The sequence below is a fragment of the Epinephelus fuscoguttatus genome, linkage group LG2, assembly GCF_011397635.1.
Source record: "Epinephelus fuscoguttatus linkage group LG2, E.fuscoguttatus.final_Chr_v1".
NCBI classification, from domain to species: Eukaryota; Metazoa; Chordata; class Actinopteri; order Perciformes; family Serranidae; genus Epinephelus; species Epinephelus fuscoguttatus.
The window spans coordinates 18641678-18660665 of NC_064753.1; the positions used below are offsets into that span (position 1 = coordinate 18641678).

The 18988-nt window shown below is 38.9% G+C and overlaps 1 protein-coding gene across 1 annotated transcript; it reads left to right on the forward strand.

Annotated features, from left to right (window-relative positions):
* Positions 1-10936: 10936 nt before the first annotated feature.
* Positions 10937-12781, forward strand: serf2b (small EDRK-rich factor 2b). Its single transcript, XM_049561005.1, has 3 exons — positions 10937-11094; positions 11919-12027; positions 12347-12781. The coding sequence occupies exons 1-3, from the start codon at positions 11088-11090 to the stop codon at positions 12417-12419; spliced, it is 189 nt and encodes a 62-aa protein (XP_049416962.1). The 5' UTR covers positions 10937-11087; the 3' UTR covers positions 12420-12781.
* The last annotated feature ends 6207 nt before the right edge of the window (positions 12782-18988 follow it).

An 18988-nucleotide genomic window follows, 5' to 3' on the forward strand; every position in this document is an offset into this window, starting at 1 on the left:
AACATCGCTGTGTAAAATCTGATGTTTGCCTGAGGAGAGAGTGTTATTCTTTTCCTGTTAATCTCACAATGTTCACTTGGTGTCACAGCTCCTGTCATTGGCATTGTGTTTGTGAAAGCACTGACTTACAGAGAGCAGAAAAAGGTTGAGATGCCCCCTTACAGGGACTCCCAAAAACCTGATCTTCATTCAAAATGGAGATGATTCTTGTGTTGCAGCCTGGTCAGTTGTATCGAGCTGACAGATCAGCGCAGTGCACATTATGGCTCAATTCATGTGTGAGCCTCTGTTACTTTTTGCCAGAGCTTTTTCACATATTTCCTTCGCTCTCATGCACCTGACTGAAATTTTCTCTGTGCTTTCAGAAGGTTACATCCATAGTCCTGTCAGTGAAATTCAACCCAGCTTAATCTCCACCCCTGCTGGCTTGTGCTAATGTTTCCACAGCACAGGGTCAACCAGTGCAACATCTGCACTCCAGCAGAAATTACCTTGACACTCACATGTCTTTCTTTTGTCCCCAGATAACTTTTGATCAATCAGACTAGTCCCCCTCAGGCGAGGCCTGAAACCTCAGACCTCAGTTAAAATGTGAAACAATGGGCCCACTGAAACAGCCTCTAAATAAGGTGAAAGAGGGAGTGGAAATACTAAAAAAGAAAAATGTGAGAAGGTCATTTTGTCTGGCTCTATCGCCTTGAAACAGGAAAACCTCCCTCCTCCACCTCCCTTTTTAATCAGTGCAAGAAATAGGAGGCCCTTAAGTTTCTCGGTGGTTCTGACTCACTAAACTTTTATTGTTTAAATGAATATTTGCATGTTATGAACAGTGATGTTTCAGTTATGTGTTAGCCATAACAAAGAAGAAAAGCAAAGGACTGTTGTTTAGCAGCCTAAAACAGTGAACTATGAGAGGGTTAAAAACGTCGTCGTATGTGCAATTACTCCTTCACATCCGGGCCTATCTCTATCTTTCCCTCATTTTGTCAAAGAAGCCAACGCACACACAAACATGCCCTATTTCCCCCAATAATGTAACACATTAACCCACTTCAGTGTTCTTTTCCACAATGTAAAACTGAGCATATATTGTTGAAAGCCGTAACTTCAGTGCTGAGGAGGACAAAAGCGCAGGTGAAATGAATCACTGCATTGCATAATAGAGGATGGTGATACCCATGAGAGCTGCATGTAACTACATTTTTTCTGGCCTCAAAAACAATGAGTCCGAAATCCTCTTACATCATTTTGTCAAACTTTTACTTTGTACAGTACTTATACACTGACCAAATTTCTAGTGACACTTTCATAAGGCTCACCTGAAATTAGCAAACTACAAAGGTTAATGTAGTTCACATTACACCTGCTAATCATCAGCATGTCAACATTGTGAGAGAACTAATGCTGATGTTTTGTGAGCTACAGCAGGTGGTTGTAGACTCTTTTATTGAACAAATTTGCTCATGTTCAGCTTATAACAATTAACATTTTGGGGTAAAGGTAACAGGCTTACCACCTACATTACAATTTATACCAACACTTTAAACATCACATAATGCTCACAGCAAAGGCACAAAATGTCTGCAGAAATCTAAATTCTGAGAGCAAAGTAAAAATGTGCATATTAAAGGAATACTCCACTCATAAAATAACCATTTATGTATCAATTACTAATGTCATGTTACCTTGAATTTGTAAAGGGAACTTTGTTTTTCTGGAATGCATCCACAGAAAATGGCGAACATGTTTATAGTTTTACTGTTAAACATGGTCCCCAATCAATCAATACATCAATATGTTCACCATTTTCCGTGTAGGAATGCAAAAAAAAAAAAAAAAAAAAATTCAAGGTAATATGGAGTGACTTATTGATACAAAAGGTCATTTTATGGGTGAAGTATTCCTTTAAAGTCAAAGTTTTACAGATGCCCCAAGAAGCAAGTGAGAAAAAAAATATCAATCAATTTTCTAACTTTGAGCTAACCTGTTTCTTCTGTCTTTATGATTTACAAACAGATTAAAGAGAAAGTTTGCCAGGATAATCTTTCCAAGATCCTTTTTTGTTGTTGTTGCCAGGATCATTTTTTTGTGTTTGTTGTTGTACTACTCATTTTGGCCATAAGAGCTAAATGGACTGTATTTCTGCACTACATGTCACATTCACCCATACACACTAACAATCACACACTGGAGGCTGAGGCTACCATACATACCTGTTCCTCAGCAACCTTTCACACACACTCACACACCAATGGAACAGCCATCAGTACCAATTTGGAGTTCATTATCTTGGCCAAGGACACTTCGACATGCAAACTGGAGGAGCCAGGGATCGAGTCACCGATCTACTGATTGGTGGACGACCTGCGCTACCTCCTGAGCTACAGTTGCCCAGGGAGAGGCTTAAATGCACCACTACCATGGTCTCTAAATCTGACAAAAAGAATTCATGTTTTCTTTAAGGTGAATTTGAAGTTCACAATGCTCTCTAATTACAAAGTACATTGAGTGTTGGCAAAATATGTAACATTACTATCGTGTCTTTCTTTTGGCTAGAAATATACTTAATTAGTGCTAATCTGTCGTTAGCATTAGCTATACTACCGTTAACTTGCTAGCTAACGAGTGACAAGCATTGTTCACGGCTAACTAACAGCTACAACCCAGGTTAAATTAACTAGCTAATGTTAGTCCACTGTAATGTTAGGATAAGTAAACGTGACACTTCATCCCTTATTATGTATTAATGGCAGATAAGTCCCAATTAAAATAAAATACAATTTTGAGCTAAGAAAGAGTTTTGACCGCACATACCATTGCATAACTTTCTGACACACAATAGGCTACGGTGTCTACCATGTGTTTAGAGTGCATGGTGAAATTAAAACTCACCTGTAACAAAACCAAAATGCTTATAGCCCTATTGAGAACATGAGGTATTTCAGATTCTTGTGGCCGAAATGAGTATTACAACAACAAACACTTAAAAGAATTTTTTTCATTTGCCAAAACTTTTTTTTTAAACTTGTTTTCACAGATAAAAGAAATTATTAATTTACACAGATTATCCTTGCAAAACCCTTCCTTTACCTGTTCTTAAATTATAAACACAAGAGAGATAACAATTAAGATCAGACTTAAAAATGGATCACTAGACTTTTTTCCCCACTTGCCTTTGGGTTTGGGGTTTAAAGTGAGAGTGATTAAAAATATTTTAAATTTTATAAAGTGAGACATTATCTTGATAATAAATTGGTGTAAATAATGCATATCAAAACCAAATACAGCTACATATTTGAAAACACTGACAATATTAGATGAACAAACCTTTCACTTTACATAAATACAAAAATGTTCCAGTGATCAGAGAGGTTTTCAGAAGAAATATACATGTACAGTAGTTTGCAATACAGGACGTACAACATAATTCCACAGGCTCATGTCAAAATTAGCTCCCACAATCAGGACACGAGGGACATTAAGGCGATGCAGAAGACGGGATCAGCAAGTCCCATCAATCATTCACGACAGCAGGCAGGACTCTGGCAGTGTGATGGATGACAGCGGTGAAATGAGACAGAGAGGAATGCACCATACGTCCAGCTTGTCACACTAAGTTTATACTGCCACACATCAGTGCCTCCACCACTTCATGATCGGCGTCAGCGGAGGCCGCTTCAAGCAGTGCAGCCTATGCATGAAGATGATGCAATCATGTGTTGGAAGAGAAATTAATGGTGGTTGTCTTTTCCTCACATCACATGCAACCCACAGCTCCATGATTTCACAAATCATCTATCACCTGTTTGGACTGGATAAAGAAGAAATCAGCAGTCCGAACACAAACACCAAAAAAGCACCCCCATTTGCTTTTAAATCAGTTCTTGTACATAATTATCCCACATCACATACTTTGTAGTCAAACACGCATACACATGGTGTAGGCCTAAATGTAACTGTTTACTTGCATGTGATTATGTAAAAGGCTGTCTGTCACTGAGCAGTCAGTATGGAAAAGTGCTGGAGCTAATGAGAGGGCAAGAACTCTTACTTATAATATAAAATCCCCTTGTTAAATTTAGTATGAAATTAATGGAAAACAAAGTTTTTCCTCCCCATCATCTCCATTTGATTAAATTGCAGACGAGACTGGCAACTGAGCTGCAGCTGCAGCAGCAGTCACACAAGGACAGCATTAACATTTAGAGGCTTTTTAAATGCAGGAGCAGTCAACATTGTCAAAATTACCAGGTGGTGATAATTGCACTAGGAGACAAAAATAGTTTGCTTTAAGCAGGATGCTGTCACTGAAAGCAGCTGTGGGGAAAACAAGTCAGAGGCAGACATCCTGGGCTGTCCCGTGTCGCCAGCAGCCTAATAAACTGACCACAGTGTTTGACACGCTGTTCTACATGCTGTTAAAGTCTTCATGCTCCAGCACGCAAGTGGCAAGAAAAAGCCATTGCTCTGTATCCACTCGATCCTCTGTATGTTCACTTTTACTGTTAGATTCACAAGTTCTCACTTTCTCATTCTTTTCATGGGTCCATCCTTAAAACAATCTCACTCCCAGGATACAAAACTACATATTTCCTCAGTGGTTGAAACATTTCAAATCTGGTCGAAGGCAATTCAATTTCATGTGCAAAAAATGAAGTTTGGACTCTCATGAGGGACTGAAACTAGAAATTATGATATGATGTCTTCTTTATCTGTATATGGTGACAGACGCTTGGTGAAGTTCAGTTCACAATCTTTGGAGTAAATTTGATAAATAAACCATAAAAGATGATATCTAAGTACATAAAATGCAGTGTTGTGGTACACAGGAATGGCCTTAGTCTCAAGATGAGTCTCAGAGCCACTTTTTTGAGATGTCTCATCTTGGACTAGATTGCATTTTTAATTAGCCTTTGTCTTGGTCTTGGACAAAGAGGACTTGGGATTTTATTTTAAAATCACCTACAGGGACATCACTAAATTGCCTATGCAGTAAAGGGGTGTTGAATTAAGATGTTTAAGTTGATTTCAGCTCCGTAGTGTTTGTTAGCCTAAACACAATGGCAATAAAAAAGAGAAATGAAGAGGAATCTTTGTTTGCTTTCTGTGGGTGTTTTTTATGGGAATGTAGATAGATCTCTTAGATCAGTTTGAGGAGTGCCTAAAGTTTGCATGTTCCACATTTTATCCTAAAGTACGGGACTCACACTGGTCTGGTCTTGACCTGGCCTCAACCCCTCAAAGTCTTGGCCTTGTCTCAGTCTTGTTACACTCCGCACTTCATCATGACTTTGTCTCGGTTAAGGTGGTCTTGACTACAACACTAATAAAATGTATATGGCCATCAGGAAGGCATTAAGCTACAGATGTAAGAGGTCAAATGACGTCTTTTCTAATTTTTTTGTGGCTGTTAAACTGTTTTTATTGCTGCAAAACGAAATATTTCATACAAACTAGATGTCTATCACATGACTAATCATACTTTTAAATTTTTTCAAAATCAATTTGATTTGTTCAACTGTTAAAAATGGCAGCAAGTAATGTTTTAGCCACGCTAATGGTATGTTGTTTGCTTGCTCCACCACTTTGGTGCAGACTGACATATGTCAACAACTATTGCATGGACATTTTGTACAGACATTCATGATCTCTAGGATTAATCCTTAAGACTTAAGCAATCCCCTGAATTTTTCTCTGGTGCAACCAGCAGGTTAAAGTTTTCACTTGCACAATAGATCTATCTCAGTGTCAGTCAGATGGATTGGCACAGAATATACAGACATTCATGACCCCTTCAGGATGAACTGTAATAATTTAGGTGATCCCTTAATTGTTCATCTAGCGCCATCATCAGGCCACAATTTAAACATGTCCAATACTTTATGTTAGAATATTTGGCTTATGACCAAATATCTGCACAACTAATGTCATTCCCATCAGCCTCTGCTGTGTTTTGTATTTTGTGCTAATTAGCAAATGTAACACATGCTACTACGGCGAGCATGGTAAACATTACACTTGTGAAACATCAGTATGTTGCATTTAGCTCAAAGCACAGCCTCAGAGCTGTTAGCATGGTTTCAGACTCTTAGTCTTGTTTATTCATGCTCAGTTATTGAGTTAGAGAGATTTCCAACGAGTCGTCCAAGTTAAAGGACAAAATATGTCATCTGTGACTGCTGTGTAGAAAAACACACAGAGGAGTTTTAGTCTCGGTTTAGCCCTTTAAATAATTTAGGGAACTTGATGATGATTATTATGTACATCCCTCGCAAATGAACACATATAAATACTCTGTGTCTGCTAGTACTCAGCCGCATTCCTCAGTTTTTAGTGCAGTTTGAGCTGCATGCTCTCTGTCAGGTCAAATGTGTCCTGCACACAGTGAAAGTCAGCACAGAAGTAAGACTTTCTATATGCACTCACTGACTGCACTGTTTATAGTCAGTGTTGGGGAGTAACTACATGTAGTTGCATGTAATTAAATTAAAAAGTGAATGTAATTGTAATCAGCTACAGTTACTGAACAAAATATGAAAGGGTTACAAAGGGTTACATCTGATTATATTCTTTAGAGTAAAAGTTTATAAGTAGTTTGTAACATTTATTCACCATGCAGGAATGCCTTCTTTTGGTGTAGTCTATTTCCAGATATTTTTTAGCTTTATTGCCCAATTAAAACATTTGTTAGGAAAAAAAGAAGTAATCAGATCACACACTTATTACATTTTAACAGGGTAACTAGAAATCTGTAACCTATTAAATTACAAAACTACACTATGCACTATAGTGTATTCCTGTCAGTGATGCGTGACCACCTGTCACAAGAACATTTCTAAATAGACTGCTCATTCTGTTAGCGAAGGCATACACATGATTTTGACCTCAAGACTTTGATGAGAAACAGACAAAAAAGTGTCTGGGCTCCACTTTTATCAGTTAAAGTAAGTTTTTAGCTGAACGTCCATAAAGACATGAAATGCAGAGAGCTGCAGACCAGAACAAACTTACAGCGTATAATTAAATTCAAAGAAGACCTTATTCTTCACCCAAATAGACTGTTAGCAGACAATCACAGCAGTAGTTTGATGGTTCATTGTATTCAAACAGTAATTATGTCCTAAAATACAGTATTCATCTTTCAGCAAGAACCCAGCCCTGTCTTTATTCTCCTCCTACAGCTCACTCCCAGCACTATGAACATGTTTAAAGATTTCTATTCCAGTTTCAATATGTGGACTGTTTTATTTTTATCATTTTGAAAAATCTTACATTTCCAGTTTCTCTTTAAAACATACATTTTGTTTTAATTTTTTTTGCTGATTCTGATAATTCTATTCAGAAAATATCTTGTTGATCTAAATGTAGCTGCAGACAATCACAAGTTTCCCTTGAAATGAAACCTAATTTGAAAAATACTCCTGATGCAGTTGTCTGACTGGTAACACCTACATGCACATGCAGGTTCAGTTGTGAACAGTAAGTTGTCTTATATTCATGGTTTCAGTGTCTGTGTAGAAGTTCAGTTTTTGGGCAGACATGACTCAGTCATCTTGCTTATTTCATTGCCAGACAGTCCATAAAATCACTCCACTAAAACTGCAAGGAAAACATCACGTGGTTGTTATAGTAGAACAGAAAAAACACAATGAAGAAAATTCCATTTCACACTTTAAACCCGGTGCAAGGCAATAATTCAGTATTAAAAGTGGAATCACACTGTGGTGATATGAGCCGTTTATTTATACAAATGTATGTTAAAGTGTGTCCAATAAATGATCCCAAGCAATTTGTATTTTACAGTAACAAAAAAGTTAATCTGCTTTTTGATTTATGTGTGTGTGTTTTGTCTGGTGTAACACACAACACTGAAATACACTTCATTGCACTGATGTGTTTGGGCAGTACTGAGCATGTGAGACTTGGATTATACTGCCCAAATTGTGTGAGAGTGTGCAGAGATGTTTTGATAAAGTAGTGCTGTTCTTAAACATGTTCCCCAATCAATCAGTAAATCAATATGTTCACTGTTTTCCGTGGAGACATACAAAAAAAAAAGTTTTATCCCCGAATTCAAGGTAACAGCAGATGAACTGATATGCAAATGATCATTTTGAGGGTGAAGTTTTCCTTTAAATATTTTACATGTCATCTGTCTCATTAAGTACGTATATATAAATACTTATATCATCCCACCCACTCTAAAAATATACTTTTGAAATGTTTGGTAGCCTCAGTGACAAGAGTGGGTATGTAGTTGTGTAGCCGTCGAAGTGCCTTAATTTTTTAACCTTACTTAAGCATAGTCTGCCACCTGCTGGTTCTTTTGTAGTAAAATTTTAAGGAGCTTGCTGTGGATTATGATTGGAGTTACAGTAATGTCTCATTGAACTGAGTTTATTGAATATACATTACAAATGTTAATACATTTGTCAGTGACCAGAGAAACATGCAGAGGCATCTAAGGTACACAAAGTGCACCAAACTGAATGTAAATCAAATACATTTGAGGTTTTTACACATGATACAAAGCAACTGTGTAGAAAGACATGTAGGCCTATGTGTGTCTCTCAAGGATGATGGAAGGAGAGAAGAAAAGTTATTCTACAACAGTGCCAGGCTCCATGTCCTTCAGTTAAAGCCTCAGACATGATAGGTATAATAACACAGTTTGACAAGCCTTCTCTTTGTGATTGCTGGAGTCATATAAACTACCAGATACAAAACAAACAGAGAAAACATCCACACTCTAATTATGACAGCAGTTACTGTCATCATGTCAGTCCTTAGCATAATATTTTTACTGAGCTGAGCTTAAAGGTTAACTCTTGACCTTTGTTCTTGTAGAGCTTGTTATGGCTCTCTGCTGTATTTCTATAAATAAAATAAGCTACCAAGTAAAATAATTTAGAAATTTTGGACCTTCAAACACATCAAGAGCCCTGACTTCACGCTGATGACATGTTCAGGTAAAATGGGATAGCTGGTGAGATAAAATGGGACAGTTGTTTTTGTTTGTTTATTAAGTGATAAAATCCATTTATTCATTCAGTCATTCATTCCTTAAATCATGTGTGTATCCTTGGTGCCACATTGTCTCAAATGGAGGTGTATGTGTGTGCATGCAATTCTGGGACATTCTGGACTATTGTGGCTGACATGGACTCACTGCATCATCTTTAATATCGCGAAAAACGTGAAGAAATGTCTGTGATATGACAGAGTGGCACACAATAGCATAGATCATGATTTCATGGCACCTGGTAGGCTAAATAGGGTGAAACCTCTGACCCCAAACCTCTTTTTTTTGGGTAATATTTGGGTGATGGGGACAGGACCTTTGGGTGATTGGGAAAACATATTGTCACTGATTTAGGCTAGTGTAAGCATATTTACTGTACAGTTTATTTCATACTTTGATATCATTCCACATGCAATTTTTTTTACCCTGTCCATCATAATGAATTAAGACTCTGAATGTTAAAAAATGTTTGAGTTAAAAAAAAAAAAAGAAAGAATAAATTTAGTTGAGCTTTAAAAATGCTAATCAGAATTAGGGTTGGGCTACAAGGTCAAGGCCAAGTGTTGGTTTTGGCTTCGATAGTGTATTAGTGTAAACTTAGTGCTTTTTGTTAGCTGGCCAGTTCAGCTAAAATGGCCTGCAAAAAAACACCTAGCAAAATCCAGCTAGTCCATAAATGTTTTTACGGTTGATTAGGGTTCTGCACACATGATGAGGTTGGGAAGCACTAATCTAGAGTATACAGAGCATACACAATGGTTCTCTATTGTAAGGTTGATAATTTTCTTTTTTAGCAAAGCCCTCTAGCACTGTCCCATTCACCCATAGCGTTTTTGGGCTAATGGGACAAATAAAATCACCTTAATTTTAAAAGCAGACATGGAATATGAACACATCTTTTCTAACTTTGGAGCCAAAGTACATCATAATCATGTTTCCATCAAAAATGTGTGCAATATGTTAGCTATGACAATTGTTTGACCTTATGATTAAAACTAGCTAAAGCTCAAGTCATTTTCCTCAGCTCATGCATTGCAGGGTCAACTTCCTGTTTGAATCTTGCCCCACTGACCTACTTGATGTCACATTTATGAGGGCATTCAATTTTGATTATGTGGTTTCACAGCTATGGCTCAGCAAAAAAAGTTGTTTTTTTGTTTGTTTTTTTCCCCTCTCATCAGGTGAGAAAATAAACCCTGTATAGCTATATGGTCCCATTTGACCTTATGTCCCATTCACCCTCAATTCACCCTATATGCTGTTTCACTTCAGAAAAATGTCCCATTTTAGCTTGATTTTATTCCCTATTTTACCTGAATGTGTTAAATACTCACTTAAACATCTTTCCCATAAAGTGTATTGTGAAAATAGTTCGATGATAAGTCAAACATTTAACAAAATGCAACATCTCACAGACATTTTTGTTATTATACCCTTATTATTTTAGCCACGTCCTACCCATCTGGGTCATCTTAACTACTAAATGCTGGGACCAGTGGTTTTTGACTCTCAGACCAATAAAAATGATTGTCTCATGTAAAGCACATTTATATTAACAATGCACTTAAAATGCTTAATGACTGGCTGCTAATATTTAAAGAGGGCAACATGTAAAACCGCATTTGTCCCATTTTACCTGGAGTTTCATATGACCTGACGTCACCCTATTTCAACATATATTCAAGAACAGTATACTTAATCAAATATTTGACCGCATGCCTTTGATTGTTAGATGGTTACACTGAGTGTGGTATTGATGTTCCTGCTCATGTAACGGATTTTAATAATCTAATCTCCTCTCTGGTCTTTGTCATTGTGCTGCAATCGTAAATTGATCTTTTACTTTTGTAGTCTTCAACAATTGCTTGGCGCATGCGCAGTGCAATCTGGGAGCGAGATGGAATGTTCTGGTTCTCGCACGGAAGTCTCGCGCATATTTGGCAGCCTCAGAAGCGCAACGAAAGCAGAAACAGCGCTGCGACTGGAGCGACGAGAAGGGAACCGACGGCCCTTTGGCTGAGCTGAACTATTTGGATTTGGGGCGAAAGAAGCGGCATTTGCTAAAATGACCAGTGGGTATCGACATATATTTTGACTGTAAGGCATTCGTGTACTTTACTGGATTGCATGTACACTGTGCTCGTTGTTTATGCCGCTCGTTAGCCTTGGCCACCGCCGACCTGGGTTCCGTCTATTTGCTGAAATGGACGGAATGTTATTTTACACCAGTGTTGTCATCTTGGTTTGAAGCTCACACACACGAATGGATGTGCTGTCTCTGTGGGTTCACATGGAGTAGACGGACTCATGCTACAGCGTGTGTCAAATAGCTGTGTGTGTTGTGTAGTGTTTGTTGAACGTTCGTCAACATGGGCCAATGGCGTCGTTTGTCCAGCTGCTAGTCCGAGCCTCGGCCTGTTGTAAAGCCAGGTAGCAGAGACATAACACGGGTATTTAGCCTTACGTTTGGTGTCAGCGCAGATTGTAGCAGACAGCCTGTAGTAATTTGTGTTTTCTTATGCCTTCATCGCCCATCTTAATGTATCGGACTGGTTGGACAGCCTATGTTGTGATGGCAGACGCTTTGCTGCTCTCTGTGCTGTTGTTCTGGCATGAAGCTGCTCCGGAGCGCCCCTCTGCCACGTCGGCTGCTTTCATATTTTGCACCATTTTTTGATTTCTACCATCACACACACGTATTTAATGTGAACGGACTGTTGTTTTATGTTAGATTATGGCCTGTACACACTTTTGAAATGCCTTTAAGTCGTCAGAGCACCCTATTGTTTCTTTGTTGTGAGGTTTTTAAGGGTGTAGCTCACATACCTGATGTGTTGCTCATTTAAATGCAGGTTGTTGTATCACATTGTCTTTATTTGGTCTGTCTGACATGCAGGAGGAAACCAGCGTGAGCTTGCACGTGCGAAGAATGCCAAGAAACAGAACGAACATGGCAAAGGGAAGAGGAGCGATGATGGGCTGTCTGCTGCTGCTCGGAAGCAAAGGTAGGCTTGAAATGTTTTTTTTTTTTTTTTTGCAGCTCCATAACCAAGTTGTGTTGTAGCATGACTTGAATTCAGGGCTCTGTGGACTATTTCACTCCTGGGTGATCATGCATTCATGCATTTTTTTTGTCATATAGAAACAAATTCTTGAAGCCTCTTCGTGTTAGTTATACAGCATATAACTCCTGGTATGACCAGGGCTGCAAAAATAACCTTCCATTACTTTTCTGGTTAAAAAGTTGTCACAATTTAATATTGCTGGCCAAGAATTTCCCCTAACAGAGTCTGTTCTCTCCCCCAATGATGCTTTCTTCCAAAGGGATGCCGAGATAATGCAACAGAAGCAGAAAAAGGCGGAAGGCGGATCGAAAGAAGGCACCAAGTCCAAGTAGAGGATGAAGACGGGAGACAAATTCAACTCAGTGCTTCAATAACATCCCATGTTCAGCATTCTTCCTGATATTTATGAGATTGGATCTGTCATTTTTGTCTAGCCTCAAGAATCTAGGACCCTACATTCTTCCCTATGGCAAATGACATTGCTTGTTGGATTTGTTATTTTTACTTGGTGAAATTATGTCTGAGCAGGTTAACGGTTGTCCCACATTGGTGCTGCATGCAGAGGAGCATCAGTGGTGTAAGCAGCAGGAGAAAGATGAACAATTCTTGACACAAAGCATCTACGTAACAGTTGTGTATTTTTGTACAAAAATGTCCCCTGCTGGTTTCAAATAAAGTGTATCTTTTTAGTTCATGCTTGCCTGAGTTATTCTGAATGCTGGTGTGGAATATAGTTTGTGTAATATAACTTTGACTTAAATTTGGTTAAACAAACAAAAAAAGACATTATAAATACTGCATAAAGTTAAACAGATAAAAGGTGAATCATTGAGATGAAATATAATTTTGCTCAGGGTCATGAAACCAGTTACACCTCCCTGACATGTAAATGAACAGTTGAATCTATGTAGACATCTTGGATAATCATTGATTGCTTTTGTGATGTTTAACACGTTAAAATATTAGAAGATGATTACTGCTTAACTACTATACCTGCTAGTGATATTGGACAATCAAAATCTTCATCAATTCACATGTCTATTTCTTAAATCATCATAAGCTTTCACACATGGTTCGTGGAGGTGCCCTCGACCCCTTAATTAAAGAGAAAAAAACTAAAGATAGCTATCAATTTCATCTTCATCTTCTAACTGCTTCATCCTCTTGAGGGTCGCGGGGGGGCTGGAGCCTATCCCAGCTGACATCGGGCGAGAGGCAGGGTACACCCTGGACAGGTCACCAGACTATCACAGGGCTGACACATAGAGACAAACAACCATTCACACTCACATTCACACCTACAGACAATTTAGAGTTATCAATTAACCTAGTCCCCAATCTGCATGTCTTTGGACTGTGGGAGGAAGCCGGAGTGCCCGGAGAGAACCCACGCTGACACGAGGAGAACATGCAAACTCCGCACAGAAGGGCTCCCACGCCCGGGATCGAACTGGCAACCCTCTTGCTGTGAGGCGAGAGTGCTAACCACCAGACCACCGTGCCGCCCAGCTATCAATTTGTCTGTTTTATTGATTTTAAAACATCCAGATGTATAGTTCAATCAAGTTGGGCAAGGCATAATCATAATCATTTATTTAGTGTTGCCACTGTGTTTTGTCTCACCTGTTCTGTGACAGTATGCTGTCAATGTAATGACTTAACAGGATAAAAACTGGGTGCGTTTGTGCTGCAGGTAAACTACAGTGTGCTCATGGCCTCCTTCACATCAATATTGGTTTATCAGGCTCTGCAGTGTTTGCATCCCAGATAAATACAGTAGACTATTATGGGCACAGTACTGTGTACACAACTTCATGCCAAACCCCTGCAGTACAGAAGAAGAAGATGCTCATCCAGTATTGGGGTCAAGATGGCTGCGAGACACCCTATAAAGTTGACCAGCTTAACAAAGTTTGGTCTCCTGGGAAGACACTCTGGTACAGTGAGAACCATGTCATGCCAAAAAATTAACAGGCAGAATCAGGGTCTTGTTATAGCTGTTTTTTTCTTAGTTAAATTGCTACATGCAGTCTAACCTGTTCTGTTTCACTTTATTTATGTATTATGATCATTTTGCAGCCTTCAAGAACCCATGTACTTTTTTTTTTTTCCACAAGTGGCATAAAAGTGTTGAAGCCAGCGTTCAATAGTATTCCCTAAATCAGTGGATCCCAACTGGTGAGTTGCGGGTCCACTCTGAATGGACCGCAAGGGACTTGCAAATGTTTCAACGTTAAAAAAAAAAAAAAAAAATCCACTGTATTTTAGAGTACAATGAATTTCTGGCAGAGCTTTTATTTTGAAGTGCAGTTTTCTGCTGTGGAGTGAGTGAATAACAGACAGCTGACAGAGTCAGCAAACCAGCTCGACAACATGGCCAAACGCAAGTATGACACTGAAATTATTAAAATGTGTGGACCATGAACCAATGACTACGGAGAGTCTGGACCCCATGGCTGGACCGGTTGGGAACCACTGCCCTGAATTACTGGTTCACTACCCGAGGGTCCTCACTCCCATAGGGGTAGCCAAAACTTAACAGGGGGTTACGAGGCCCTCTTGATTTTAAGGGGTGTAAGAAAACTTTATCTATCTATCTATATCTATATCTATATCTATATCTATATCTATATCTCTATATATATATATATATAATGTGTACATGATAAGCCTTTATCTTGGGATTTCATTCATCACTGTGGAGAAAACTAAATGAATTTATTTTTAAAGTTAAGATTATTAGTAAAGATATACATTTTAAAAAGATCTCACAGGATATTAGCATGAGTTCAAGACTTGAATACAAGCTATATTCACAGTCATTGCTCACTTATCACTTATCCTGATAAAACAACCAAATTTTAAGTATGTAGGATTGTTAAATAAATACATAATGCAGATTGAGAATTGTATAAAAGTTCCAAAAAATATCAGAAAAGCTCAAATATGATGCAGTAAGTGAAAATAATCTGCTCAAAATTCATCCAAACTGCTCATTTTACACTAACTTCCTACAGTTATTGCGTTCACTATCTGGGTTAATTGTGCAGTTTATCAGTTAATCTGTACTGAAATAATATGAAATATTAATTAATATGTCACCTAGTCAGGGGTTGTCAGTTTACTCAATAACTGAAAAGGAGTCCCCTAAGCTAAAAAGTGGGACGCACTGCTCTAAATGGTCACTTATTGATACTAATATTAAAGAAGATCTCTTTATAGAAGTCCTATATTCCATAAATAACACAAGATATAGCATCCTGCCCACACGTCTTGTTATTAAGGAAAGGATACATCTGTGCTCTGTCTGTGTTGTCTAACACTGGAGTCTGCCAAATTTACTGTAATTAAACCAAATGTGCCAGCAGGCAAAATAATAGTGGCTGCAGTCTGACCACTAGGTGGAAGCACACACCAAGGTATGTTTCTTTTTTTTTTTTTTTTAACATTTGTCAGATAGGTGTAGCAGATTAATTGTATTAGGCTGATTTGGTTATGCTTTATTATACCCTCCCCCGCGTTATGTGTGTATTCAAGATTTAAAGGTATTTTGAATAGGATAAAAAGGCTTTTGATTAACATGTTATTCATACTATTGAAATGAAGTGAATGCACATTTTCTGCTGTTGCAGGACATCTGCACTCTGTCACCCTTCATCACAAGCACAATGTGCATATTACTGATATTTCATAGTTCTCAGTAAACTATAGCTCAGCCATGAGTCAATAAGCTGTGCCTACTTACTGAAATCCAGTTGAGTTTATGTCCTCCATTCTCAGATTACAGGGCGTATAATTAAGTCACCAGTTTAGCTCTTTTCCATCTCAGATAGCAGAGGAAGTCGCTGAAGAGCTGAATAGTGATGAGGAGCAAATGCAGCATCAGCAAGTTGCTTAAATTCGAGACAATTCAAACCTTATTCGCCATCATCCGTGATAGTCTGCTTACAGCTTTGGGTAGATCTCACTTAAATTCAAGCATAAGGCCCAACAGACTGACTGTGGGTTTTGGCAAGTTTTCTTAAAACAGACCAAGAGAGGAGCTCAGTGGTAATGAGAGACGCAGAATGCAAAGAAAAGACAGGAGTCAGCTCATCTAATTAAATTCATACAAGGAGCCTCATCTCTTTATGCTTCTCTGCTGAATTTGTTGAGACGGGGAAGTGGGTGAAATGTATTGTTGTAGCAGAGTTGTTGCTCTGCTCTTTATGATGCTGAATAGTCTGATGTCAAAGAACAAATTGGGGAGAGGATGGATAACAATGTACTGCAGCTGCTTGGCTTTACATATGTTACATATGGTTTAAAATCACCCAGCAAAGATGAGTGTAGTCATCCAAGTAAAGTCAAACTCTATTTATACACTCATGCAGATAGTGATACATTTTATGCTAAAGATACTGTATGAGGGTAAAATAGAAGATGGCAATATATACCCAAAATTAAAAAGTAGCAAATGGTAGTGGTTACTCATTTTGCTCGGTCCCATTTCTACACCACACTTAAAGGTCCAGTGTGCGGGCAGGATTTCGGGCTTTTTGCATCGACCACCTGAGTTAGCAGCCCCACAGCAACAAGCAGCAATGGAAAAACACTGATTTTTTTTTAAAAAAAAAATGTGAAACTGCTTTATCCATTGTTTTCACAGGTTTAGATCATCAGGTCAGTTTGTTTTGCAGAGGAAGATGCCTCATGGATAATTCGGCTCCTGGTAAAAACCTCCTGAATGTCTGGATCTTGAAATATTAGAGAAAAATGTGAGCCCACATTAGCAGGTGCTGGGCTACCAGCCCGTCTGCAACCCCCCACACAAAGTCGGAGAAACACTGATTTGTGACGTGAAACTGCTTTTTTCAGCATTTTTACCAAATCGCCAGGTCCGTTTGTTTTATAGAGGAGGTGACCTCTGCAGATAAAAACCTCCTGAACAATAAACACTGAAGGAATCCTAAGTGGGAGTTGATGCTTGGCACATGGGAGAAATTTTAGCTGGTTGCAATCTGCAATCCTCCCTACTAAATCCTATGAATCCTGCACATTGCTCCTTTAAAGAGGCTCCATAACATCACATTTGTATGACGGTTCAGTATCACATCCACAGGTTGGATGTCCCACTGACAGGCTTTCAATGCTCCTGCTTGGTCCTGCTGTGATGTAGTCTAGCGAAACACACAGAGCTCAGAGCCCAGCAGGGCAGAAAAACTGACTTGACTTTAGACTGTATTTCTAATCTCACTGTTCTCTCCAAGATCCACCACTCCACCACACAAAATCTGGTCCAGACATGCTGCCTCCTAATTACAAGGCCAGTGGCCGACAGTGCAAAGCTATGGTCGCGTGTGGGAGCTCAGGCATGAGTCTCTGGATGTCTACTGTTAAAAATTCTACCTTTTGTCACCTGTGTTGAATAAATACCCTCTGAGAGTGTCAGAAACCCCATTTCTCCAGATTATACCTCCCTCCTGACTGCTGCTGTGATGAGGATTTAGGTCTTCAGGGGGGTCGGTGGCTCGGTTAGCCAAGGCAGAAACAATAACCTACCCAATCAGCATAATAAATGTTGGCGTTGTACATTTCTGCAAACCACAAATATGTGACATTTGAACATCATTATGAAGCAAATATGTTGAAACTCTATATTTCTTAATGTTTCAACAATGCTGTGGTTAATGTGTGGTTATGTTTGGGCACAAAAACAGAAGATCTGTACACTCAGCACAGTTTCAAGGTGGACACCCAAGATTAGTGTCAACAATTAAGTTTCTGACTAAACGTCTCCCCTTCTTTTCCTGGGATGTGACATTGAATAAGGGCCAGAAAAGTGTTTTTGCAGGACATTATGATGTCATGGTGACCTTTGACCTTTTGGATATAAAATTTTATCACTTCATTATTTTCTATTTGACATTTGAATGGAATTTTGTCACAATTAGCATTTGAGTTCTTGAGTTATGGCCAAAAGTGTGTTATGTGAGGTCACAGTGACATATGACCAACAAATTCTAATCAGTTCATCCTTTAGTCCAGGTGGACGTTTGTGCCAAATTTGATGGCATTCCTGCAAGGCGTTCTTGAGATATTGCAGTCACAAGAATTGGGTGAATGGATGGACAACCCAAAAACATAACGCCCCAGGCCACAGCTCTTGCCTATGTGGCTGCATAAAAGCACCCAGTTTTGTTGTTCCGTTCTCAAACAATGGTCTGCTGCTTGGCAGGGGTCTCGCATTGGTGTCACGCCATCCACCATCCCTCCATCTCCCGATGACAAATTCAGCTCATATATGTCACTTTAGAAACGTTGATATGATACCTATGAAACGTACAAATGTGGCATAACTTTGGTTTGCAGAAACGTACAATGCCAACATTTTCTTTGGCTAACTGGCTCAAAATGACACTACCATCCTGGGTTTGCCACATTTCATCCCACCTTATCACCATCTCAGACTTACCTTAAATGTCTAATAAAGCCAGACTTGCCCATCATGTTTATCATGTGGTTGATAAACACAGCCGCGGGCAGGTACTCCTCTGTTTCATTATGCTGAGCCTGAAGGCAGCCCAGTGTTTTAATAATACTTGCTTTGTGAAAAGAGTAAGTCATTGACACTGCTGCAACCACTTAGACAATGACTGCACAGTGAAGGATGGATGTTATAAAATGTATGCGGCTGATAGCCACACTGTGTACACAGGGCCTTATCACAGAAACTGTCTCTTCATAGCTATACTACTATAAATAATGATGGGGCAGGAGGTGCATACATCACCTATAAACTATTAGATTGCTGTAATTCTCCCGAGGTATGTTTCATGCTGCTGCATTTACACTCAGCTTCACCCAGTGCTAATTCAATTTAATATGCCTGTAAATATTTAATAACACAATTGTAATTTTA

Bases quoted from the DNA above. Each gene is read 5' to 3' on its own strand.
- serf2b (XM_049561005.1), top strand. The intron at 12,028-12,346 runs GTAGGCTTGAAA...TTTCTTCCAAAG, and splicing joins GCTGCTGCTCGGAAGCAAAG to GGATGCCGAGATAATGCAAC.